Source organism: Monodon monoceros, unplaced genomic scaffold (assembly GCF_005190385.1).
Source record: "Monodon monoceros isolate NGI ecotype Baffin Bay Population unplaced genomic scaffold, NGI_Narwhal_1 Super_Scaffold_18, whole genome shotgun sequence".
Classification (NCBI taxonomy): Eukaryota; Metazoa; Chordata; class Mammalia; order Artiodactyla; family Monodontidae; genus Monodon; species Monodon monoceros.
In genome coordinates this window covers 135,237,262-135,261,279 of record NW_021703774.1, presented here as the reverse complement: position 1 = coordinate 135,261,279, position 24,018 = coordinate 135,237,262, and the positions used below count along the sequence as shown (strand labels likewise).

The 24,018-nt window shown below is 57.1% G+C and overlaps 1 protein-coding gene across 5 annotated transcripts; it reads left to right on the top strand.

The window, feature by feature from the left end:
• Positions 1 to 1,160: 1,160 nt before the first annotated feature.
• PCSK9 (proprotein convertase subtilisin/kexin type 9) lies at positions 1,161 to 23,896 on the top strand. 5 transcript variants are annotated; one of them, XR_003794476.1, is made up of 12 exons: positions 1,161 to 1,653; positions 4,813 to 5,004; positions 7,194 to 7,317; positions 10,858 to 10,991; positions 11,216 to 11,357; positions 14,343 to 14,539; positions 15,564 to 15,747; positions 16,116 to 16,436; positions 16,764 to 16,912; positions 18,023 to 18,200; positions 19,928 to 20,523; positions 21,612 to 21,699. XR_003794476.1 is itself a non-coding variant. In XM_029229022.1 (12 exons), the coding sequence occupies exons 1-12, from the start codon at positions 1,450 to 1,452 to the stop codon at positions 21,828 to 21,830; spliced, it is 2,079 nt and encodes a 692-aa protein (XP_029084855.1). In that variant the 5' UTR covers positions 1,161 to 1,449; the 3' UTR covers positions 21,831 to 23,896. The 5 variants fall into 5 exon arrangements, 4 of the variants coding, with proteins under 4 accessions (XP_029084855.1, XP_029084854.1, XP_029084856.1 ...); XM_029229022.1 differs by having other exon boundaries at positions 16,263 to 16,436; positions 19,928 to 20,109; positions 21,612 to 23,896; XM_029229021.1 differs by having other exon boundaries at positions 19,928 to 20,109; positions 21,612 to 23,896.
• Positions 23,897 to 24,018: the final 122 nt, after the last annotated feature.

Here is a 24,018-nt window from a genome sequence, read left to right as displayed (position 1 = left end):
CAAAGTGGGAGCAGGAAGCCTCCAGTTTCTACACTGTGTGGCCCTTCTGGGAGGATGCCTGGCTTTGTGTGACACATCAACCCCGAGGCCTGGGGCTGCTGGCCTCCACATCCTCCCGCAGGCAACAGCTGCCCACCAGACCCTCGTCCAGTCATGTTCTTGGCCATGGTGTGTAAATAGAATCTGCAAACCGAATCGTTTGGAACACTGAGCTTGTGCTACAATGGAATTCTTTTTTTTTTTTTTTTTTATATTTTTTTTTTTTTGATGTGGACCATTTTTAAAGTCTTTATTGAATTTGTTACAATATTGCTCCTGTTTTATGTTTTGGTTTTTTGGCCGCAGGGCATGTGGGATCTTAGCTCCCCGAACAGGGATCGAACCCACACCCCCTGCACTGGAAGGCGAAGTCTTAACCACTGGGCCGCCAGGGAGGTCCCTACAATGGAATTCTTGAATGTACACGTATGATATCTCTGCAGATTAAAACCAGAAATATTTGTAGAATAAATCCCTTGAAATGTTTGATTAGTGCTGGCTGGAAGTCAAAAGCAACAGGACTTCAAGGAGTGGCTAGTTGGTGAGGATGGGTGTGCCGGGTGCATACGGAGCAGAGGCCCGAGAGGGGTCGGGGCTGAGTTTAGAAGGATGGCACGCTCAGACCTGCGGAAAGACTTGGGGGCTGGGGGCAGCGAGGTGTCCGCTGTCACTGGCGGCGGCGGCGAGGCGAAGGACCCGATGGAGTGGTTCAGACACCTCACACCATCGTTCGGGGGGGGGGTAGGCGAGGGGGCTGGCTGGCCAGTGCCAAGGCAGAGCCCAGAAACGCTTGACGAGGTGGGCTCAGCCGAACTTGGTGCCTGGCACAGCTCGCAGGGCTGGGGGTGAGGGGCGGGGAGAAGGCGTCTCGGGAGCGCGGGAACAGCTTTCCAGCCCAATTAAGATTTGGGATTTTGTCCTCTCTCTGAGCATAATCTGACGCCGTTTGGGGGTGGGGGTGGGGGTGGGGGTGGGGGTGGGGAGGGGGAGGGGGAGCGAGGCCGAAACCCGATCCTTCAGTCCGGGGGCTCCGTTAATATTTAATCAGGTAGGATCATCCGATAGGGCTCAGGTGGCGTGATCTCCCGGACCCTGGGCGTCGCGCACCCACACCCCGGAAGGTTTCCGCCGCGGCGTCGAGGCGCGCGCGGCTGCAGGCGGGCTCAGGCTCAGGTCGGGTTCGAGCCAGGAGGGACGAGCCAGGCAGTGAGACGGCCCGAGGCCGGCAAGCGTCTCCTCGGCGCAGCCCCGAACCGGGAGGCCTGGAGCCCGGCCCAGCGCGCGTCCCCGCCGGGGCCCGAGTCCCGCGCTCGCATCGGGTTCCCCGCCGCGAGGCACAGGCGCTGCGGACCTGGCCCGCGCGCCGCCCCCGGGTCTCCCCGCCCGACGCAAACCTCTCCTCTCCCCGCGATGGTTACGGGCAGCTCCCGGCGGCCGTGGTGGCCGCCGCTGCTGCTGCTCCTGCTGCTGCTCCTGGGACCCGCGGGCGCCCGCGCGCAGGAGGACGAAGACGGCGACTACGAGGAGCTGGTGCTCGCCTTCCGGTCGGAAGAGGACAGCTCGGCTGACACGGCCCAGAACGTGGCCACCGCCACCTTCCACCGCTGCGCAAAGGTGCGGACGCCGGGGTGGGAGGCGGGGGCGAACCCGCGCGGGGACCCGGGCGGTGGGCATATCCTCTCTGACCTCAGTGCCCCCCCCACACCCCGGAAGGGAGGGGCTGGAGTGAAAGTCACTGGGGCGGGGGGTGGGGGGGTTTGCTCACCCGAGGACGGGCTTGGCGCGGATCTTGGGGATTGCGGGCGCGGGGAGAGAACCGGCACGGCGGCTCTTTGGGGTGCACTCTGCGGGGGAAAGATGCACGGGGCTCGGAGACTGGTAGGCCCCAGGTAGGACGAGCAGAGCACCTCCAGGATCGCCTGCTCAGATCCTGGACGTGCCTCACCACTGAGGCTCGGGTGGGTCAAGGCGCTAATGCCCGAAACGTGCTTAGAACGGCCCCGGGCAGAGAGCAGATATTATTATACGTCCTGACGCGGATCGGGAAATCTGGGTAGTGCAGGGTGTGTGTGGGGAGTGTGGGAGGGGTGGGGCTTGGGGGTCTTGGGACGAGACGGCGCTACTGTGACAGGGGTGGAGCGGGAGAGAAGGCGAATGAATGATAGTGGCGGGAGGCAATTTCTTCATGCCACAAAACTCACATTCTAGGATTGCATCTTCTTCAGCTGAAGAAAAGAACAAAACTGAAGGGGAGGGGACGGAGTTATTCTCCAGGCCTGTTGGGGTCCTTGGGCTCATCTGGGACGGGCTTGTTTGGTGCTCTCGGGAAAGAAGGAGCCTGGTAGCCGCAGCCCATTCAAACGCCGCCCAGAGTGGGTGGGGCGAGTTTCCTGAAGATCAAGGCCAGCGCCTGGCCGCTGGGGTATGGGAGCTCCTGCCCAGGGTTGGGACTGCTGGTTCCCTCCAATTATAACCTTCCCAGGGCTCAACTGAGGTCCTGCTACCGGGCTTGGAGTCAGCTCTGGGGTTGAATCCTGGCTCCATCACTCACTAGCTGAGTGGTGCTTGGCAAGTCACTTAACCTCCGAGCCTCCATTTTCCTTATCTCTAAAGGGGAGGTGACAGTCCTTCCCTAGGGTTTGTTGTGAAGAGTCAGTGCTGGGCAGATGGAGGAATGAAGGGAAAGGGGCTCTGTTGCCCACATGAATGACCTCCCCACCATGTGAGCCAATGAAGAGAGCACTGTAGGAGGTAGCTATTTACCTTGCTGCAGTGCGACCTCCCAGTCATGCCCTTTTTGCTCCAGACTGCAGATCCCGGGGCAGAGGGGAAGTTCTAGGCTAATGGACATCTGGCCTGCGCTTCTGCCCCAGCTCCTCTGCCTGAGTGTGCTGGGTGCAGAGGAGTGTCAGGCCCTCAGTGTTGCCTGTGTCCTGTGTTAGTGGCAGGAGGGGAGGGACCTCTCTTCTTCAGTCTGGCTCTCACAGAAGAGTGAAGTTTACTCAGCTCATAGCACCTTCTTCCTTGTTCCCTGAGCCTTTCACCGTCTAGAAGGATGTTGATGGGTTGTGACAAGGTTGAGAAAGGGCGTTTCAAGTCACTGCCCCCAAATAACTATTCTAGAAGTAGTAAATACCCCATCCTGAGAGGTGAGTAAGCAGAGGCCGGACAACCAATTAAAACAGGTGCTTGAGGGTACTTCTTCCCCAGCGGAAGTTTGGAGCAAGAACCTCCAGAAGTTCATTTATTCATTCCTTCAATGGATATTTTGTAGAGATTGAATTTGTAATGAAAATATTTTTGGCAGGCAGAGAAAGATTTTAGACCAATCCTTTTATTTTATTCATGAGAAACTGAGACCCAGAGAGAGGGGTTTCACCCCCCTGATGCATTAGAACTAGGCTTCTAGGGCAAGTCTCCTTCCAGTGCACAAAGTGTCCTCCCAATTCATTAGGTTTTCATTTCGCTGAGGGCATTTTAGATGGGCCTTTGAAGCATAAATAGGAGTTTAAATAAAAGTGGCAGGGGAATTTTATTCTAGGTGAAGGGGATAGCATGAACAAAAGCTCAGACCTGGGAAAGCTAGAGGTGGAGAATAGGGAGCACATGTCCACAGTTCCTTACCTCCCTTCTGAAATGTAAAATGTTCTGAAACCCAAAAGGTTTCTTGTAATTTATTTTGTGGTAACCTGACCTGAACTGACATGAGGTTATTTATAAGTTATCCCACTGATGTAAATATTTATATTCCTATATTTTGCTGCATAGATTACAATATGCTGCTCCAGACGCCTCTGAGCATCCTGATTGCCTATTACTACCTTTCTAAAGTTCAAATAAGTTCTGAATCTTGAAACCCATTTGACCCTAAGACTTTGGATAAAGGGTTGTAGACTGTATTCTACTCTGGTGCACGTACAGAGATGTGGGAGATTAGGCTACGGAGGTAGGTTGCAGCGGGGACCAAGGGGCAGCATGGAGTTTGGACTTTGTCAGGCTATGGGGAGCCACTGAAGATTCTTGAGCACAGTTGTGTCTGTTTGAGAGCAGTGGGAGCAGATAAGAGCTAAGAGCAAACAGATCTGCTCCTGTAGACCATGGCCTTGAGTCTTTTATCCCATGTGAGAAGTGTTGCCTTTGCTCACTCTATCATCCCTTCTGTTTGCTAGATGCTTTACACAACTATGTCTCTCAGCCTTCCCAGCAGGCCTGTGTCATAGGTATTATGTTCCCCACACCACAGAGGAGATATCTGAGGTTCAGAGAGGTTGAGTGACTTGCCCATGGCCACATAGCCAGTAAATATTGAGGTTGGGATTCAGGCCATGGTTTTGGACTGCCTCCGGAGGGGGTCAGGGAGGTACTAGAACCGGGAGGAATTGATTATTTCAAATTGAGACACGGGGAAGGGAGGTGTAATGAAGAAGGTCTTCGGGAGGAGGTGGCCTTCAGGCAGGACCTCCAAGGGTGGCCAGGCCTTGGTCGGCCCCACAGAGAGCTAGGTGCAGGTGCAGACGAGAACCTGGTGTTGACTGTGGCCCATGGTTCCCGTTTTTGCCCGACTGTCAAGTATGAAAGTGTGGTATATGTTACGTTACTGCTAAGAGTTGGCTTCTATGTGGTTTGGGGGTCCTAATTTGGTGACTTCTCTTTATACTTCCTATACTCTATGGAGTTTCTTTTGCTGTAATTCTAACTTGTAAACAGAGGTGGATGAAGCACCCTTCTTCTTTTTTTAATGTCATCATGTCACTCCTCCTCACTGGGGGCCAGGACGCCTGGAGGCTGCCAGGTACCTACATGGTGGTGCTGAAGGAAGAGACCCACCGCTCGCAGACGGAGCGCACCGCCCGCCGCCTGCAGGCCCAGGCCGCCCACCGCGGCTACCTCACCAAGATCCTGCACGTCTTCCACGACCTTGTCCCCGGCTTCCTGGTGAAGATGAGCGGTGACCTGCTGGAGCTGGTGAGCTCCGTCTCTGGGCGGGCCACTTCCCGAAAGGGCTGGGCTGTCTCATGCATACAGAGCACTGTCCTGGGTGTGCCCATGGCTGACCATCGGGAGGCAGCAAGTGTTCACAGAGCGCTTACTAAGTACCAAGCGCAGTGGCTCCTGGCCTTCGGTACAGGATGCCCTTCAAGCCTGGCCATACCTCAATGGTACTTCATCTTCATCTGAGAGATGAGGAGACCAAGGTTCAGAAGGGAACACACAGACAGCCAGAGGCAGAGCTGGGATCAGACCCAGTGGTCTGTCTTCCAGCTGTCTTTGTGTTGGTGAACTTGCTGCCTATGAGAACCCTACAGGAACAAGGCCCTGTGACATTAGTGGAGCCAGAGTCATTTTATTAAAACATGACTCAAGGATCCAAAATTCCTTTGAAACTGATGCTATTCAGAAGGTTCCTCCTGTAGGACAGGGAGGCTGTTCCCCCTCCAGCCCGACCCTGATGCCACATCTTTGGTGCAGGGGCAGAACAGACATGGGTAGTTGAGGACTTCTGGCCTCCCTTCTCCTCATCCTGGCCCTAGTGCTTTAAATGCATATCTTAAAAACCTTTCTTGGTGAGGTTCCCTGCGAAAGGGGGCTCCGCTTGAAGCGAGTTGATGGATGTAAGATTTGTAGCTTTAATAAAAAGGCAGAAGAGAATTTGGCAAATGCACCTTGAAAAACAAAACAAAACAAAAAACAACCCTTTCCTTGTTTTAGTCTCTGCTCCCTTCCTCCCAACCCTCCCCCCCCTCCCCTGTCCTCCTAACTTGATGAGGACACATGGTTCCCACTTTCATACTGATTCTCCGCGTGGCTGGGGTGCTTCATAGCCTCCTGCAGACACTGAGACCCAGAACGGGACAGGGTCTTGCCCGAGGTCACACAGCACATAACCGGCAGAACGAGAACCTAGGCCCAGGCCTCCTCACTCCACTGTACTGCTACTGCGTGGTTTCATTCCGTTCAGCGGAGAGTGGCTGAACCACTACAGTGTGTTAAGTCCTGTGGGGACAGTGACATGGGTTAGACAGGGCCCAATCCCTTAGTCTAATAGCGGACACATCAAGTTAATGCCTTCGATCAGTCTGCTCATCACGTATTTAATGAGCACCTACTACGTGCTACAGACATGAAGATGGACCACCAGCCCTTTCCCTTGAGCTCACAGTTCAGAAAGAGAGACTGAGAAGTGATGGCCAGTCAGTTAACTGGGGGATGATATGCCCAGCACAGTGCGGGGGAAGGAATCAGATGCCCACAGAGCCAGATGGCACGCATGAGCCCCGAAGGCCAGGCAGCTTCTCAGAGGGGAGACACTGCCAAGCTTCAGGCCACAGACATGTGCCCTCAGGAGCTGGGCTTTGGCATTGCGCCAGCCTGGGTTCACGTACCCTTACTAGTTTGTCTAACCTTGGGCAATTTTCTTTACCCCCTGAGTCTCAGTCCCCAACCTGTAAGCTGTCATGAAAATAGGAACGGTTCTTTAAGGACTAAAAGAGATCGTCAAGTATATAAGCAGATGCTAAGCACAGAAACTCACGGAGGTGTGGACAGGTTAAGGAAGCCCACAGGGACACTGAGGCACCCAGGGGTGAGTTTTCCTGACAAGTTGATGGGCGAGGAGAGGGAATAGTGTCTTCTCTGCCAGGTGGGAGCTGGAGCTGTGGAGCAGGGGCTGCCCCGGGGGAGCCGTGGTCACCAAAGGATGCAGCCACCGTGGGAACCTTGCACCAAAACAAAGAGGGAGGGAAGACACCCTCTCATCCCCCAAAACTCCTTCTGGGCCTCCCTCTGGCTGATCCCAACCAGAAGTCACTGCAAGGAGGCCTGGGTGCCGCCATCTGCAGGGTCAGCCCCCCACGCCTTGCACGGTGGAGAAGGGCGGGAACGGATCTGGGGGAAACAGAATGGCCAGTGAGGGCATCATGATCTGGGCATGGAGTCCAGGTCCAGCCTTCCCCGGGGCCTGGGCACTGCCTGGCTCCCCAGATGGCATGTCAAATTCAGAACCTGAGCGAGGAAACCCCACACCAGGAGGGGACAGGTATGGGACCGGCGTGTGACCCGGGACAGGCTTGATCAGGTAGGTTAAGGGCTGTGGCTACGGCTGCTGTCAGCCAAATGGCTTTTGAAGCCGAGCCCCACCTCTCTGCCTTCTGCAGGCCCTGACGTTGCCCCACGTCCAGTACATCGAGGAGGACTCCTTCGTCTTTGCCCAGAGTATCCCGTGGAACTTAGAGCGGATTCTCCCTGCGCGGCGCCAGGCGGATGAACACCACGCTCCTAGTAAGGGCCCCAAGCTCCCTGCGCCGCTTCATCCCAGCGGAGGCCATGTGCCGCTCTCTCCTCCCTGTCTATGGTCCTCACCTCCCAGGGGCGTTAGAGCTCAGTACACTCTACTGACCCCTTTTCTGTCCCATTCCACCCAATCCAGCCCCCATGCCCTGCCTTCCTTCTGCCCCAGGTACGATGCAGAAGTCTGTTTCTTTAAATGAGCCCCTCTCCCACCTTCTAAAAGTTCACGTTTGCCTCTTCTTGCCATTTGGCCCATCAGGCTGCACTCAGGTGGGGAGAGGGTAAACCTGACCTTGACACCCGCTAAGGCCCACAGGTCTGGGTGATCCCAGTGCCTTGAGGACAGGATTGGACCCCATAACGGGACAGATAAGCCCTGTTTGCCATGCCCCCAGCTGGTCTCTGGTCTCCTGCCTTGCCCTGCACCTCCCTTCAGCGTCGCTAGGCTTCCTGGGGTTCCCTGCGTGGGCTACTCTGTGTGTCCCCTCCAGGCCTCTCCCCCGACTCTTCCCTCTGCCTGGGGTGGCCTGGCCAGGAGGAGGAGAGGCCAAGGAAAGTGGCCTGGGTTTGGGCAGGGCCTTGTAGGGGGGTGGAGGTGCCATTTATTGAGCTGGGGAAGAAGGGAAGGACACCTGGTTTGGGGAGATCAGGGGTTTTGGCTGGCCCGTGTTCAGCCTGAGAAGCCTGCAGCATGAGGTCTGGAGATCAGCAGAAAGACGATGCAGGGATGCTCCAGGACTCAGCCAGACCTGGGGGCGCGTCCAGCCTCCGCCCTTTACTGGCTCACGTGGGGTCTCGGGAAGCCACTTCCCTCCCGGATCCTCCCCTTCCTCGGCTGTAAAATGGGCACAGTAACCCCATCCTGTCCTCACAGGGTGTTGTGAGGCTGTTGGTGTGCAAATGCTCTGGGAACTGAAAGGCTAGGCAGGTTCTGAGTTGCTGTCATCTGACAGACGGTAGACCTGGGGCCTCCCAGGGCTCGTGGCCAGGATGGGAGATGAGTAGGAAGTGTGGAGCGTCAACCCCAGGGTTGATAGCGGCAGAGGTGCGGGGCCTGGTCAGGCAGGGTGTGCTGACTGGTCTGGGCAGCCTGTGGCCAGGGAGGGGGTGCCCTTTGCAGGAAGAACCTGCCTCTCCACACCCCAGGCTGCTCCTCTCTAGGCAGAGACTCAGGGACCTCCCGGAGCCGGCTAGTACGGGGAGTGGGGAGGGGATGCTGTGCAGGGGGTTCCAGGGGACACCAAGCCAAGCAGGAGAGAGAGAAGGCCACAGCCCCTAAATTAGTTTCCTAGGGCTGCCCTAACAAAGTACCACAAACCCGGCGGCTTAAAACAATAGAAATGTACTCTCTAGTCGGAAGTAAAAGTGTCAGTGGGCCAAGCTCCTCCCAAAGGCTCTAGGGGAGCATCCTCCCTCGCCCCTTCCAGCTTCTGGTGACTGCAGCGTTCCTCGGCTATGGCTGCATCACTCCTGTCCATGCCTCCTTCATAGGATCTTCTCTGTGTATCTCTCCTCTTCTGTTTTTTTATGAGGACACATCAGTGGATTTAAGGCCCATTGGGATAATCCAAGATGATTTCATTTGGAGGTCATTAACAATCACATCTGCAAAGACCCTTTTGCCAAATAAGGTCATGATCATAGGTCCTAGGGGTCAGAATGTGGACATACGTTTTCTGGGGTGACCGTTGGACCCACAGCCCTCCCCCAGGCCAGAAGCAGACGTACGATCCTTTCCTTCCCCACTGGGATGCCCATGGATTGCCTTACCCTCCTCCTGTGCCCAGTGGCTGTGAGAGGTGGCGGGGATGGAAGGCAGGAACGTGGAGTCCATCAGGAGTCACGGAAGGGCTTGGCTGGACGAGGCCCCCCGGGGGCTGTTGGGTCGGAGTGGGGCGGAGTGGGCACCATGCACATGAGTGGAGAGTGGTGCACCCGGCCAGGAGCAGACCCTTCCTTCACAGAGAGGCCACCTGGCAAAGGGCTGACGAGCACAGGCTCTGGAGCCAACTGCCATGCGCAAACCCAGACTTTAGCATTTTCAAGCTGTGTGAGCTTGAATGAGCCTCAGGTTCCTCTGCAAAAACGGGAGGTGATGACAGTATGTGGGGGGCTGTGTTGGGGTTAATGCTCTTTATGCTGTAGCAAGCCTCCATCCCTGTCTGGTATAGAGCGAGAGTGCTGTCATTTCAGCCCTCCCCCTCCTCTCCTTCCATGCCACAGTGAGTTCTCGAGTAGCCACTCTGCTCCAGACACTGTGCTAGGTGCTGGGGACACAAAGACCAACAAGATGGACTTGGTCTCTGCCCGCGCCCACCCCAGCCCCCCACTCCGCCCAGAGCTTCTAGTGCATGAGGGCTAATCCATTGCTTACACAGATAGCTACATGACACCAGGTAGTCTGGATGGGGTAGGAGCTACCAAGGAGTCTGGACAGCTGTGAGTATGGAGTCAGGAAAGGTTTCCTGGAGGAAGTGACACTCAGCCAAGCCCTGCAGTGGGTATCATTAACCCCACCAAGGGGAGCATGTCCAAGCAGAAAAACAAACAAGGACAGAGGCCCTGAGGCAGGAAGGGGTGTGGCCTGCGGGGAAGAGGCAAGAGGGTCAGGGTCAGGGGCCTCCTGGGCAGAGATGAGAAGGAGAACTTGGCTGCCTTCCGAGCTTCTCAGTCGTGGCAGGGGCTGTCCTGTGGGAGAGAGAAAGCTCCCTGCTCTGGAGGGATGCAGGCAGGACTGGGCGCCCACCTGCCAGAGGCCGCAGAGCTCCCTGCACTGATTCAGAGGCTGTAAGAGGCCACTCGCAGGTCCCTTTGTCCTTAGTGGTAACTCCTTTTGAGGCCGCTTTTCCCCTCTGGAGAATCTGAACTGACCCAACTAGAAATGATGAAGTGTGTAGGCTTTTGGTGAATTTCCAATACTGCTGTTTTCTCTGAGGCTGTAACTTGTGTCAGTTGGAACCAGCCACCGTTGAGCCATCCTGGCACCTGGTGGAGTGGAGAAAGCATGGGCTTGGAGCCAGGAGGCCCAGATCCACGCATCCTCCTTGAGCCTCGGTTTCCTCTCTGTGAAATGAGCTGACCTGCTCAGATGGCCATACAGGCCTGTTATTCTCCTTTTACTTGCCAAATCCTGTTCCGTCTTTAAGTTCTGTGGCCTCAGGTTTGGGGAGCTGTGAAAAATTTTAAGTAGGGGCTTGGCATAGTTTTTTCCATTGTATTTATTAGTTTCGAGTGTTCATATTGTTATTTCATATTAATATTAATATTATGGAGCCAGACTACTTGGTTCTCTTGCTGGTTCCACCATCACCAGCTATGTGACCTTGGACAGTTACTTACCCTCTCTGTGCCTCACATTCCTTGTTTGTGATATAAAGATATAAAAGTATGTACCTGGAGAGGATTTTCTGAGTTGACGTATGTAAGGTGCTTAAAGCAGTGCCTGAGACATGGTAAACAATTTATATGTGTTAACTATTACATTAACCTCATGGTTTTTCTTTCCTTTCGAACAAACCTCACCTTGGAAAGCTGGAGGTGGCCTGGTGGAGGTATATCTCTTAGACACCAGTATCCAAAGTGGCCACCGGGAAATTGAGGGCAGGGTGGTAGTCACTGACTTCGAGAACGTGCCCGAAGAGGATGGGACACGCTTCCACAGACAGGTGAGCATGTCCCTCAGGCGGGGGGGGGCTGCCCCCGTCCCTCATCCCCGACCTGGAGTTGATGCCACCCCCGGAGTGCCACAGCCGCACCCCTGCTGGCCTCCGCAGCTGTCACTGCCCCTGCCCTGCCATCAGTTGTGGGTGGGGACGTCTGTCCGGTCACTCACTGATATTATTACAGGGTGGATGAGCTTTCTCACTCGGGTCTTGTATTGGTCGAGCAGGCAAACAAGTGTGACAGCCATGGCACCCACTTGGCAGGGGTGGTCAGTGGCCGGGATGCTGGCGTGGCCAAGGGCACCAGCCTGCGCAGCCTGCGTGTGCTCAACTGCCAAGGGAAGGGCACGGTGAGCAGCACACTCACAGGTGAGTGATGGCTCCGGACGTGCTGGTTTCTGCATCCAGACCTGGCATGGGACGGGGCTTCAGCCCAGAGAGAACTGACTCCTGACCGAGGAGACCAAGGCAGCCTCTGCCCCAGAGGCAGAGTCCCAGAGTGTCAGAGTGGGCAGGGCCCCCAGGGGGCATGAGTGCCGATGGAGAAACTGAGGCCCAGAGAGGGGCAGGGCTCAGCCCAGGCAGGTCCTGCAGCTTTGACCCCTAGTCAGTGGTCTTTCTACAGTTTCACACTGCTCCCCTTTCCAGATCTTTTAAAATAGTTGCGTCTTTTGCCATGTTACTTTAGATTTGGATGTACCCTCGAGGTGATCTAAGCAAACTTTCCCCATCTTCTGCTTAACACCGGGGGACTCACTCCTCGTGAATGATTGGAGCCCTGGTTGGGTAGACCTGGTAGAGGAACTGGCAGAAGACTTTTTCCAGACTCTTGCAGGTTTCTCCATCCAGTCACCTCTGGCAAGGTCCAGCTTAGAGCTAGGACCCTGGGAGGCCTGTGGACAGAGAAGAGGGTGGGAATTCTCACTTACTGAGTCCCTCCTGTGGCCAGACCTTGAGCAAAGGACTTTGTACTCCATACCCTGAGGGTGGTATTGTGAGCCTGTTAAACAGTTGAGAAAATCATCCCAGAGAGGGAAAGTGACTTGCCCAGGGTCACACAGCCAGAGCCAGTGGCCTCGCTGGGGAAGGTGCTGGCTCTGAGTTTGACCTCCACTGCAAGCGCCCAGACCCCTGTGTCAGACGCTGGCCTCTGAGCTGGCAGAGGTAGCCATAGGCCTTTTTGGAGGGCTGGGAAGGGCTGGTGGTGCCTGCCTTGTGCTTGGTGAGTGAGCTCTGCCCTAATCCTTTGCAGTTTAGTGCACAGGTTTTTGTTTGTTTGTTTAATTAATTAATTTTTGGCTGCATTGTGTCTTCATCGCTGCGCGCCGCCTTTCTCTAGTTGCGGCGAGCGGGGACTACTCTTCGTTGCGGTGCGCGGGCTTCTCATTGCGGTGGCTTCTCTTGTTGTGGAGCATGGGCTCTAGGCGCGCGGGCTTCAGTAGTTGTGGTACTCTGGCTCAGTAGTTGTGGCTCGCAGGCTCAGTAGTTGTGGCTCGCAGGCTCTAGAGCACAGGCTCAGTAGGTGTGGCATGTGGGCTTAGTTACTCCGTGGCATATGGGATCTTCCCGGACCAGGGCTTGAACCTGTGTTCCCTGCATTGGCAGGAGGATTCTTAACCACTGTGCCACCAGGGAAGCCCTAGAGCACAAGTTTTGATGTTTGGTTTTAAAGGCAAGAATCAATAATCCCCTGCCCTATCAGGTGACCCTTCCTTCCTGTCCCACCCCTTTATCCACTGACCTCAGCTCAGCAGGCCAACTCCCAAAGGTCAGTGTGCAGAGGAGGGGAGGCCCGCTTGTGCCCTGAAAGGCCTTCCACAGGCCTGGCGCCCTGGGCTTGGAGGGTTTTCCGGGGAAGAAGAAGTCCCCGCTTTGGGAAAGGCCCCTAGCACATTACCTGGAGCAGAGCAGGGGCTCCATGAACAGTAGCTTTTACTTTTGTGGTCACCACCGGTCTCCTCTGTAAGCAGATTGTTGAGGTAAAGTGTGTCAAGTCCGAGCACAGAAACATACATACAGTTAATGAATGGCAGCTGTAAGCGTGCTTATTCCTCACCTCCACTCCTACTTCCGCTCTGCCCCTCCTGGTGTGAGGGGCAGCTGTCTTCTCCTAAGAGGAGCCTGGCTATGGGACCCCAACTCCCACCTCTGCTGCAGCCCTGGGGACCTCCCAGAGGTCCAGATCCAGAAGGTTCTGAGAGGTCAGCTGGCCACACCCCCATCTGACGGGGCAGGAGCCGGAGCCTGAGAGGAGAAGCTGTCAGCTCCGGGTCCCCTGGCATGTGAGGGCCAGAGCTGGTGTTAGAACCCAGGTCTCCACTGGGCCTGGGCTCCAGGCTGCACACTCGGCTCTGGGGCGGGGGAGTGCAGCCGGGGTCAAGGCATGACACCCCCCCCCGAGGGGGCAGGGTTATCAAGTCCCCCCCCACCCCCCTCTAGCTCCAGGGCGAGGAGCCTTTTGATCCTTGACACAGGCCGAGCAGCAGTGCACCCTTTCACACATGGGAGGGCAGGGTCCCACAGCTGTGAGTGGGCAGTGTGGGCTCACTGGAGTGTGTGTGTGTGTGTGTGTGTGTGTGTGTGTGTGTGTGGTGGGGGAGGATTGCTGTACACCAGCCCTCAGAGGATGGCGACGAGGCTTGTGAAGGTCAGAGGCAGGGCAAAGGGGGCCCTTCCTGTTCCTCTGAGAATCTTACTTATCCTCTTGGTGCCTCAGTTTCCCGGAAAGGGAAAATAATGGTAAGGTTACTGGGAGGATTGTGTAAATTCCCATAGTCAGGCACTTAGAAGGAACCTGGTGCGTATAAGTGTTTGGGAGTTGGCTGGTTTTATAAGTGCTGCTGTTGTTAACATGCTTCCCACGTGTATTAGTCAGGGTTGTCCAGAGACACAGAACCAACAGGATGTGTGTGTATATTTATCTTTATAAATGCATACGTATACACATATGGGCGGCTTAGCTTAAGGAGCTGGCTCATGTATTGTGGGGCTGGGATCTGCAGGGCAGGCTGGCAGGCTGGCAGGAGTTGATGCCGCAGTCTTGAGTCTGAAGGCAGTGCACACACAGGTTTCCTTCCTCCTTGGGGGACCTCCGTCTTTTCTCTCAAGGCCTTCAACTGATTGGACGAGGCCCACCCCCATTATGGAGGGTAATCTGCTTTACTCAAAGTACTGATGTAAACATTAATCACATCCACAAAGTACTTTCACAGCAACACTTAGACCTATGTCTGAGCAAACACCCGTAGCCTCGCCAAGTCGACGTGTAAAATTAACCCTCACGGGGGCCTTGGGGGCGGGGGTGGGGAGGGGGAGCGTGCCTCCTCATGGGTGACCTTGGCTTTGTCCTCTCAGGCCTGGAGTTTATTCGGAAGAGCCAGCTGGCCCAGCCGGCGGGCCGGTTGGTAGTGCTGCTGCCCCTGGCGGGTGGGTACAGCCCGGCCCTCAACGCTGCCTGCCAGCACCTGGCTGGGACGGGGGCAGTGCTGGTGGCCGCTGCCGGCAACTTCAGGGATGACGCCTGTCTCTATTCCCCTGCATCAGCTCCCGAGGTGGGTGCTCCCCAAGGGAGGGGAAGGTGGCAGGTGGGCCCCTGGGGGCTTCATGGGGGTTGCTCCTGAACTGGCCTGGCTTTGGAAGGATGTGTCAGAGACTGCCAGGGCCGACCTGGGCAGAGGAGGGGCTTGAACCTCCACCATCCCAGTCTGTGAACAGCACCAGCCTCAACTCTCCCCTCCCCCAGTGCAGCTCCAACCCCACGCCCTGGCCCCTCTCCCTCCGAATGTCTCGTGACTCCCCCGGCCCCTTCTCCCCCATCCCATCACCTCCGTCCATCTGCTGTCCCCTGGATTGACACCATAGCTCCCTCCGCTTTCTCCTGGCCTCCCTCTCCCAGTCCACTCGGTAAGGGCCCCCCCCGCCGCCGCAAGGCCCCCTGAGGCCCTGCATTGGTGTGTCCCGGGGAGCTACATGAGCACAGAGATGACGCTTCTCAGCTTGAGAGGTTGACCCAGTGGGTCCAACGCCCGTCCATTCCTCTAACATGCGAGGGCACCTAATGGCGGTGTGGGCACTGGGGGGACTAAGGGGAAGGAATCTCGTCCCACTTCAAAGATATCATAGTCTGGGGGGTGGGTGTTGGGGGGCACACGTGTGAGCCTGACAGTGATGGATAACCTTCCCTGGCTGCCGAATTTAAAATCGCATAAAGCGGACAAAACCCAGCAGGTCTTTTCCACCTTGCCGGCTCTGCTTTCCTCCTTAGCACTTATAACCACCTAATGTGTTGCATTGTTTACTGTTTGTTTACTGTCTGGGTCCCTCCCTAGAATGGAAGCACCTCGGGGACTTCGGGAATGGTGCCTGGCATATGGTAGGGAGAGAGGGCAGCGCCAGGGCCGGGTGGGGCAGAGAGTGCCAGAGCTCTGCCTGCAGAGTCAGATTTCCCTCAGGAGGGGATATTTGAATGGGCCAAACAGGTATACAGGAGTTGGCCAGCCCAGTTGGCAAGGTCTCAGTCTCCCTACATCCTCTCCTTGACTCCCCTCTCTGCCATCCACTCCCTCACCTCTCCAGGTCATTACTGTTGGGGCCACCAATGCCCAGGACCAGCCGATGACCCTGGGGGTCCTGGGGACCAACTTTGGCCGCTGCGTGGACCTCTTTGCCCCAGGGGACGACATCATTGGTGCCTCCAGTGACTGCAGCACCTGCTTCACATCACAGAGTGGGACGTCACAGGCTGCCGCCCATGTGGCTGGTGAGTAGCTGCCCCACCGCCTCAGCCATCATGATTCTGACAGCCCCTTTGGCAGGCAGGGTCTGCACCAGGACCACGTGTGCCAGGCTCTGTGTTGGGTGTGGGGGAGTAAAGATGAGTCAGACTGATGGTGCCCTCAAGGACGCTCAGTCTGATGGGGGAGGCAGGTGCACAAACGGAGTAGCCAGGGCTGTGTGGAAGGGAGAGGCGCCTGACCAGGCTAAAGGTCAGGGAAAACTTCCTGAAGGAGGGCCGTTTCATCTGGGGTTTGGTGGATGAATAAGAGTTTACCTGGCAAACAAAACAGCAATTGCCAAGGCTCGGAGGTGCGAGAGCAGGATGTAAGTCTTACTCTGGCCATCTTTTAGCATGGGATTGCAGGTGGTTTAACTTCTTAAGAACAGCTTGGTGTGTCTGTGTGTGTGCGCACGCTCACGTGTGCACCAGGAGAGGAGTCCCAGGTCGGGAAGGAGGGCCAGGCCACCACCATCTCTCACCGCCTGCTCCACGGCCAGGCATTGTGGCTAGGATGCTGACCGCTGGGCCGGAGCTCCCCCTGGCCGAGCTGAGGCAGAGGCTGATCCGTTTCTCTGCCAAAGACGTCATCAATGAGGCCTCGTTCCCCGAGGACCAGCGGGTGCTGACCCCCAACCTGGTGGCTACACTACCCCCCAGCACCTATGGAGCAGGTCAGCAGGATGGCAGGGTGGGCAGAATCCAGACTGGGGCTTGGGAGGTCTCAGGGCATCTGTGTGGCCTGGGCAACCTTGTCCCTCCCTCATCTGTGGAGGGAGGATTTGGCCACCGGCTCCTAGACACTGGGGGAGATTGAGTAGGACGGGCTCCGAAAGGGCTTTGCAAGGGCTTTCGTGACCTGTTTTAATGGGAAAATGGATCACATTCCTTAAGGCCCCTCTCCCCCACCAGGAGCCAAAGATCTGGAGCCCTCTGTGAGCAGAGCCCTGACAGAGGCTCCCTCCCCAGCCACCCCTCCTCACCCCAGGGCCTCGTTGCAGGTGGGCAGCTGTTCTGCAGGACCGTGTGGTCGGCGCACTCGGGGCCCACGCGGATGGCCACGGCCGAGGCCCGCTGTGCTGTCCCTGAGGAGCTGCTGGGCTGCTCTAGCTTCTCCAGGAGCGGGAAGCGGCGGGGCGAGCGCATTGAGGTGACCTATACCCTCCCGTCGGAGCGTGAAGTGGGGTTCTCGCTTCCAGGCCTAGATCTGCCTGAGCCCCATCCTCCTCTGAACTCCAGCACCCGTCTGCAAGTTAAAGCCGAACAGGGCATATCTCAGTCACGCGGTTTGGGTGCTGCAGGAGGGAGGCACACGGAGGGTTCCCGGGAGACTCTGCAGGATGAGACTGGATGGATTCCCGTGCCTGCCTCGTGGGAGGGGAGGGCCGAGTGTGTGCCAGGGATTCACTGCCTCGGGAGAGGGGAGGGCCAGACGTATGCCAGGGATTCGCTGCCTTTGGACGCAGTGGTCTCCAGGGCCCTTTTCACTCAGATGTTCCACGGTTCTGGCAGTTGAGAAATCTCAAAGCAGCAGAAGAGGGGACTTGATGGGAAGGCTGCAGAGCCTGGCAGAGATGCCATCTGGCTGCAGTGTTTTGGTGGAAGGGCAGTGCCTAGGCCGGGAGGAAAGGGGCGGGCAGGCATTTCTGTCTGGGAGCCGGTGTCTGGGAGTGTGCTTGACTGTGCACCCTCCTGCACGTGAGTGCACGTGGGAGAGGCTGAGAGTGGGTCAGGGCTGAGCAGGCCAGGTCCATGCTCTGGAGTCTTAGGTTTCACTGTATCTGCATTTTTTTTTTTTTTTTTTTTTTTTGCGGTACGCGGGCCTCTCACTGCTGTGGCCTCTCCCGTTGCGGAGCACAGGCTCCGGACGCGCAGGCTCAGCGGCCATGGCTCACGGGCCCAGCCGCTCCGCGGCATGTGGGATCCTCCCGGACCGGGGCACGAACCCGTGTCCCCTGTATCAGCAGGCGGACTCTCAACCACTGCGCCACCAGGGAAGCCCCCTGTGTCTGCATTTTGAAGTCACTCTCAGTGTCCAGAAGAACTTTATAACACCCAGAACTGCCCATCTGCGGAACCGTCCGCCTTGGGTGGAAGCGAGCTCCTTGTCCTCAGGGGCCGGCTGGCCCCTCGCGAGGCCACCGGAGAGATTTCAAGGGGCTGAGACCAGGTGCCCGGGTCGGCTCCCTCCAGCCCCACCTCATCCTGTGTTTCGAAGCCTTTTCTAAAGCAGGTTCCTGTTTCTGTCTTTGGCTCTCAGGCCCGAGGGGGCAGGCGCGTCTGCCTGGCCCACAACGCGTTTGGGGGTGAGGGTGTCTACGCCATTGCCAGGTGCTGCCTGCTGCCCCGGGCCAACTGCCGTGTCCACACGGCTCCGCCAGCTGGGGCCGGAGTGCAGACCCAGGCCCGCTGCCCCCAGCGGGGCCAAGTCCTCACAGGTAGGCGGCTGGGCCCACCCCGGGGTAAGGAGGCGTCTCTGGCTCCTGGTGCACCTGCCCCCACCCGGCTGGCCCCACGGGGGAGCCCGACGGCCTGGTGTGAAGGCCAGTGCTACCCTTCCCATCCCTGTGACCCTGGGCAAGCACCTCATCTGTCTCCGTCTCAGCCTCCTCCTCCCTAAGAGGGGCGGCGGCAGTTCCTGCTTCAATGGGCTGCTATGAAATGAGTAACACCTAGAGCACCAGGCCTGGGGCATCGTAGGCATTTCCACACAGGCAGTGCATTGCATAAGGGGCAGTTTAGGGAGTGGATCCGAAAGTGGAGCTGACCTTGGTTTAATCCTGGCTCTGCCAGTCGTCTGCTGTGTGACCTATGCAAGTTACTTAACTTCTCTGTGCCTCAGCAATAGAATGAGGATGATGGGTGCTAAGCATTTAGCTTGGTGCTAGGACAACATAAGTGCTAGCTATCCTGGTTATCATCCATTGCTTTAGAATCCATCCTCTGATATAGGTAACTGTGGATGGGCCACCTTGTGTCAAAAACATGCCCTGGGTAGGTAGCAGGAAGTCGCAGGTAGGGACCTTGTGGGAAATCCAGGGATGGTGCCCCTCAAATCGGGAGGGGGGCTGAGCTGTCCTGCTTGGAGGGTGCATGGGATGTCCTGGGGAGCGTTTGGGGAGAGGGCAGGTAGTGGGCCTGGAATAACTGGCTCAGGAGTTGATTCTTCATCGAGTATGTACTGGGGAGCCACTGAAGTTTGAGGAGGGTGACAAGGGCGAGTGACGAGTTAGGAGCTGGCTCTAGGAGGAGCAGCTGGTGATGGCTTTGCAGGGGAAAGATGAGCCCAGTCAGGTGGAGAGGCTGGGACAAGTCCAGCAGGCCACCGGCTATCTTATTGGGGTCCTGGCTTGGTGGGAAGTCCACCGTGTTCTGATGGCTCTCCCCTTTGGCAACGCCCAGCAGATGAACTCCAGGGCACGTGCCAGTTCAAAGACATCGGAGTCATAGAACCCACTACCTATGAAGCACGTCCAAAAGAGTCCCACTTTACAGCGAAGGGAACTGCACCCTGACATGCTGAGTGACTTCCCCAAGGCCGTGCAGCTAACACACAGGCATTCCAGTGACCATGACCCTAACAAGCGCAGAGCCGTTGCCCGGTGCCAGACGCTGTGCTGGGCTCCGCGTGCATGTCCTCACTTCACCCTTGCAGCCTCCCTTTTCCTTTTACAGAGGGAAACTGAGGCTTGCTATAGCCTAGGAACACTCTCTGAGGTCTTGTAGCCAGGGGGTGTGCCTGACTCCCAAGCTCTGGAGGGAGGCCCATGTCTCCCAGAGAGACATCAAGCTCACCCCTGAACTTCTGCCTGGGTGGCTGGGTTATGGGGAGGAATACCATTTCCTGGTCTAGCATCTCAGGCCTTGGAGTCCCCTCCCCATGTCGGGGTGGAGAGGAGATGATGTTTTCCCTGAGACACTGAGGCCCAGAGAGAGGTTGTATGGCTTTCCTAAGGTCACACAGCAGGCCAGCAGCAAGGTTGAGCTGAGAACCCAAGAGTCCTGTCGCTCAGGCTAGTAGTGCCTTTTTCCTACCGAGACTTGTTTCTGCGTTTTCCCAGCTCCAGACTCAGACCCTAAAAAGATGGAGACTGAATGGGGTGGGGAGGAGAGACAGAGAGTCCCTTAGCATCCAGGTGTTTGAGCCGGCCCTCCTCTTCCCCAGGCTGCAGCTCCCACTGGGAGGTGGAGGACCTTGGCACCCCCAGCCGGCCTGTGCTGAGGCCACGGGGTCAGCCCGACCAGTGTGTCGGCCACAAGGAGGCCAGCATCCACGCTTCCTGCTGTCATGCGCCGGGTCTGGAGTGCAAAGTCAGGGAGCACGGGATCCCGGGCCCTGCAGAGAAGGTGAAGGGGCTCGGGGGGTCGGGATGGGAGCCAGATGCCACGTGGGGTGGCACGTGTCCATCCTGTGCAGCTTTTCTGGGTCAGTGTTTGTGTCACCACCATACCCTCACATATCTGGGGAGTAGCTTGTGGGGTGGGTGCTGTCAGCAGCTTTTGCAGCTGTGTGGACATCACGTGTGTGTGTCGCTGGGCCAGTTTTTGCTTTTGTCCGGCTTAGTGAGATCTGCTGTTGGGGCATGCCTCCCTCGCTTCGGAAGAATGTGTGTAAATGTGGCATAAGAAAAGCAGTCCACACACATTCACTGATTAACCCATGTAACACATCTGCTGGGAGGATGACTCAGCCATGACCCGGAGGACGGGACACCTGAGCTGAGCGCTGCAGGTGGAGGAGAGGCTAGCGGGGCCAGCGAGGTGAGGAAGGGCTTGCAGAGAGGGGAGGCACGCTGGGGGACTGGGGCGTGAGAGGCCCTCCGAAGCTGCCCGTGCAGACCCGCAACCTCCCTATGGCTTCTCTCTAAGTCTCCTTTTAAAAGCCACAGGGAGCTTCTTAAAAGGAAGCCCTGGGGAGTCCACTCTCCTGCCTCAGAGAGGTTTTTAAGAGCAAGTCTGTAGTGATTGTGGTCTGGATGCTGCATTGCTCGAGGGCAAGGGCTGTCTTGGGTCCACTTGCTCAGCATGTATTGAGGCCTCTGGCATTCCAGGCACCATTCCAGGGGGTGGAGATACAAACCTGACAAGTTCTCCTGGGGCATCTTTTCTAGTGGGATGACAGTAAACGAATGAGTAGTATTACAGAGTACTTAGAAGATGCTGTGGAGAAAAGTAAGGCAGGGAAGAGAATGGGGAGGGGAAGTTCAGGAGAGGCCTCACTAAGAAGGTGGGGGACAGGACAGGGAACAGTGTTCCAGGCAGAGGGAACAGCCGCGGCAAAGGAGCACCAGGAACAGCCAGAGGGCCAGTGAAGTGGGCACTGAGTGAGGGGGGGAACCAGAGACAGGATTCAGGTGGGGCCTGAGGGCCACAGTAGGGACTTTGGTTTTTGCTCCAGTGAGCTGGGAGCCACTCAGCGTTCTGAGCCTGGGGTGGGGGCAGGGGAACGGGTATCTGACCTGGGTGTGAGCAGGTTCGTTCTGGCCGCTGTGCCATGAAGACTGCAGGGAAGGGGGCAGAAGCAGGGAGGCCTGCTGTAGGCAGGTGGACAGCTACGGTGACTGTCCAGGCCCGGGGGGCGGGGGCTCGGCCAGGGCAGGAGCACGGAGGATGCTAGGGCCTGAAGGAGGAGCCCACAGACCTGAGGGACTGGACGTGGTGGGAGCAGCGGAGGGGGCAGTCCAGGCTTTGCTTTGCCGCTGGCCGGGATGGGGAGGGCTGTGGGAAGCATGGTGTCGGGGGAAGATGAGTCTGTGTTGGCACGGCAGACACCAGCCTGTGCCCTCCTGGCCTGGCTCACAGTGTGCCGAGCCATACGTGCGCTTTCTTTCGTCCCCTGGCCCTGGCAGGTCACCGTGGCCTGCGAGGGAGGCTGGACGCTGACCAGCTGCGGGACCCTCCCCGGGGCCTGCCCCGCCCTGGGGGCCTACGCGGTGGACAACACGTGCGTGGTGAGGGGCCGCGACATCGGAGCAGGAGGCAGGACGGGCGAGGAGGCCACCGTAGCCATCGCCATCTGCTGCCGGAGCCGGCCCTCAGGGGAGCAGGCCTTCCAGGAGGCCCAGTGACCGCCCTGCCCGGGACGCATGCATGGGGAAGGGGCCAGGGCCTGGGGGCCGTGGTCCCAGGCCTCGGCTGGGCTTTGAAGTGGTTCCTCCTTACCCCTTCCTCAGCCTGGACCCCAGGGAAGAGGATACCTCTTGCTTCTGGAGCTCTCGCGCTGGCACTCGGGGTGCGCCGGCTCCCCACCTGGGAGAACCCCAGCTCTCGGCCTGGATCACCCCTTCCCAGGCCTGAGCTGCATGGGAGGCTGAGTGAGTAGGACTGCAGGTGCCGGGCAGTCCCTCCCTCGCTGTGGGGCTGGGTCCACATGCCACCGTTAACGCTGGTCAGGCTGTGCCCAGCTTCCTGCCAGCCGCTCCCAAGATGCCAACACTGTGGGTAGAATTACTTTTATTGAGCAGTCAGTCTTCAGGCCTCCGTGCAGGAGGTGGTCATTCTCCTGTGGGTAGGCAGGGAGGCGCTTGAGGGCTGGAAGGGGCCAAATATTGGTCAGGGGAAGTGAAAGGTGGAGATGGCCCCTCATCTCCTGCCCACTTTAGGGACGCCCTGTTGGGCTCCCGAATTAGTGGAGGATCAGTTTTCCATGCCTCTGGGGGTGCAGGGTGGCACTGACAAGGGGTGACGCTTTCCCACATGTGGCCAACGTTTCAAAGTGTCCAAAGGGCTTCTCCACCCACCTTCTCACAAGAGTTTCAGAGTAGCCCTGGGGCAAAGGCAGGGCCTATATTCATACCCATTGAATAGATGAGGATGTTGCGGCCCGAAGCAGGAGCCCAGGGTCAGCTGCCAAGATGCCTTGGTTCAAGTCCTTGCTCTTTAGAGAGATCTCCATCAGTTCGGTGATCTCCACGGGCCCTCCCAGTCCTGTTGTTAAGACTCACCTCCCGAAGACAGCTTGTTGACAAAATTCCTAGCTCTTGTACCCACCAGCGGCATGACGGATGCAGCCAGATGTGTCCCAGGTGATCACGAGGCCGTGCCTTTGTTTCTCCCAGCTGCCCTCACCTGGCCTGGTCCCGGCTTTGCAGTCCACCTGGCATCAGCCTGCAGGGGGACATCACCCCAGGGATGACTTTTCAGTTCCCAGTGGAGGGCCACGTGCTCCGTGCACTCTCTCACCCAGTCCTCGCACCTACCCTGCACAGTACACACTGTCATCCCCACTTCAGAAGGAAACGGAACCAGGGGTGGGGGTTGGGTGCCCGCCATTCACACAGCCAAGAAGTGAGGTGGTACCAGGGTATAAACCCAGATATGTCCCTAAAGCCAAGGCTCTTTTTGCTGCACCAGGTTGGGCCCCCCCATCTTTATAATAACAGAGGCTCATTAGGGAACACAGACCTGGGGTAGCCCTGTGAGCAAGGACAGAAAACTGGGCAAAAGGCACTGGCCGATTCACGGGGACCTGAGTGGAGAGGGCTTTGGAGGGATGCAGGGACGGAGGGGGAAGGGGAGAAGGGGGAGGTGCAACTCTCCCTCCTTGAGCTCCCCTACCCCCAGCCCCACCCAAGCAAACAGGCACGCATTTATCTTTTTGGTCTGTTTGTCAACAACTCTCTGTTGCCTTTTTACAGCAAGCAGCTTTTCTAGATCTCTGTTTTGCTTTTGTAACTTGAAGATATTTATTCTGGGTTTTGTAGCATTTTTATTATACAGTGACTTTTTAAAATAAAAACAACTTGTCATGACTCTTGCCTGAATTTGACCGTCTAGGATGATGCCTTGCTTATACCAGATGCCTGATAACGGTCTGTGGGGTGGTTGAGTAAATCAAGCCTTTGAGGAGTGTCTGTATTTTGAGTACAAGTACTTGAGTACTTGTGCCCGTCCTGGGATAAAATCAGCGTCTTCCTCTCGCTTCCGAGTCCCCCCAGCAACCAGGGCTCCCCCTCCTTGGCAACTTCTGCCCCACAATGTTCTAGACGCGTGGGGCGCCCGTGTCCTTTCCATTCTCCTCTCCCAGCACCTGGCACAGGGCCTGGTGCAGAGTCAATGTTTATGGTATACGTTAATTATACGAGTGGCTGAGGCTTCTATAGTGAGTATTATGTCCACGGTCATTTTTCATGATTTGAAATTAAGAACAGCCTCAGGACTTTGCACCTGGCCAAGTATAACCATCCCATGCAATGCGGCCCCCCCGGCCCCCAGCCCCACTCTGAGGCTGGCAAGCGTAGCTGTCTTAAGCAAGGC

Bases quoted from the DNA above. Each gene is read 5' to 3' on its own strand.
- PCSK9 (XM_029229020.1), top strand. From the start codon at position 1,450: ATGGTTACGGGCAGCTCCCGGCGGCCGTGGTGGCCGCCGCTGCTGCTG. The intron at 1,654-4,812 runs GTGCGGACGCCG...ACTGGGGGCCAG, and splicing joins CCTTCCACCGCTGCGCAAAG to GACGCCTGGAGGCTGCCAGG. The intron at 11,358-14,342 runs GTGAGTGATGGC...TTGTCCTCTCAG, and splicing joins GGTGAGCAGCACACTCACAG to GCCTGGAGTTTATTCGGAAG.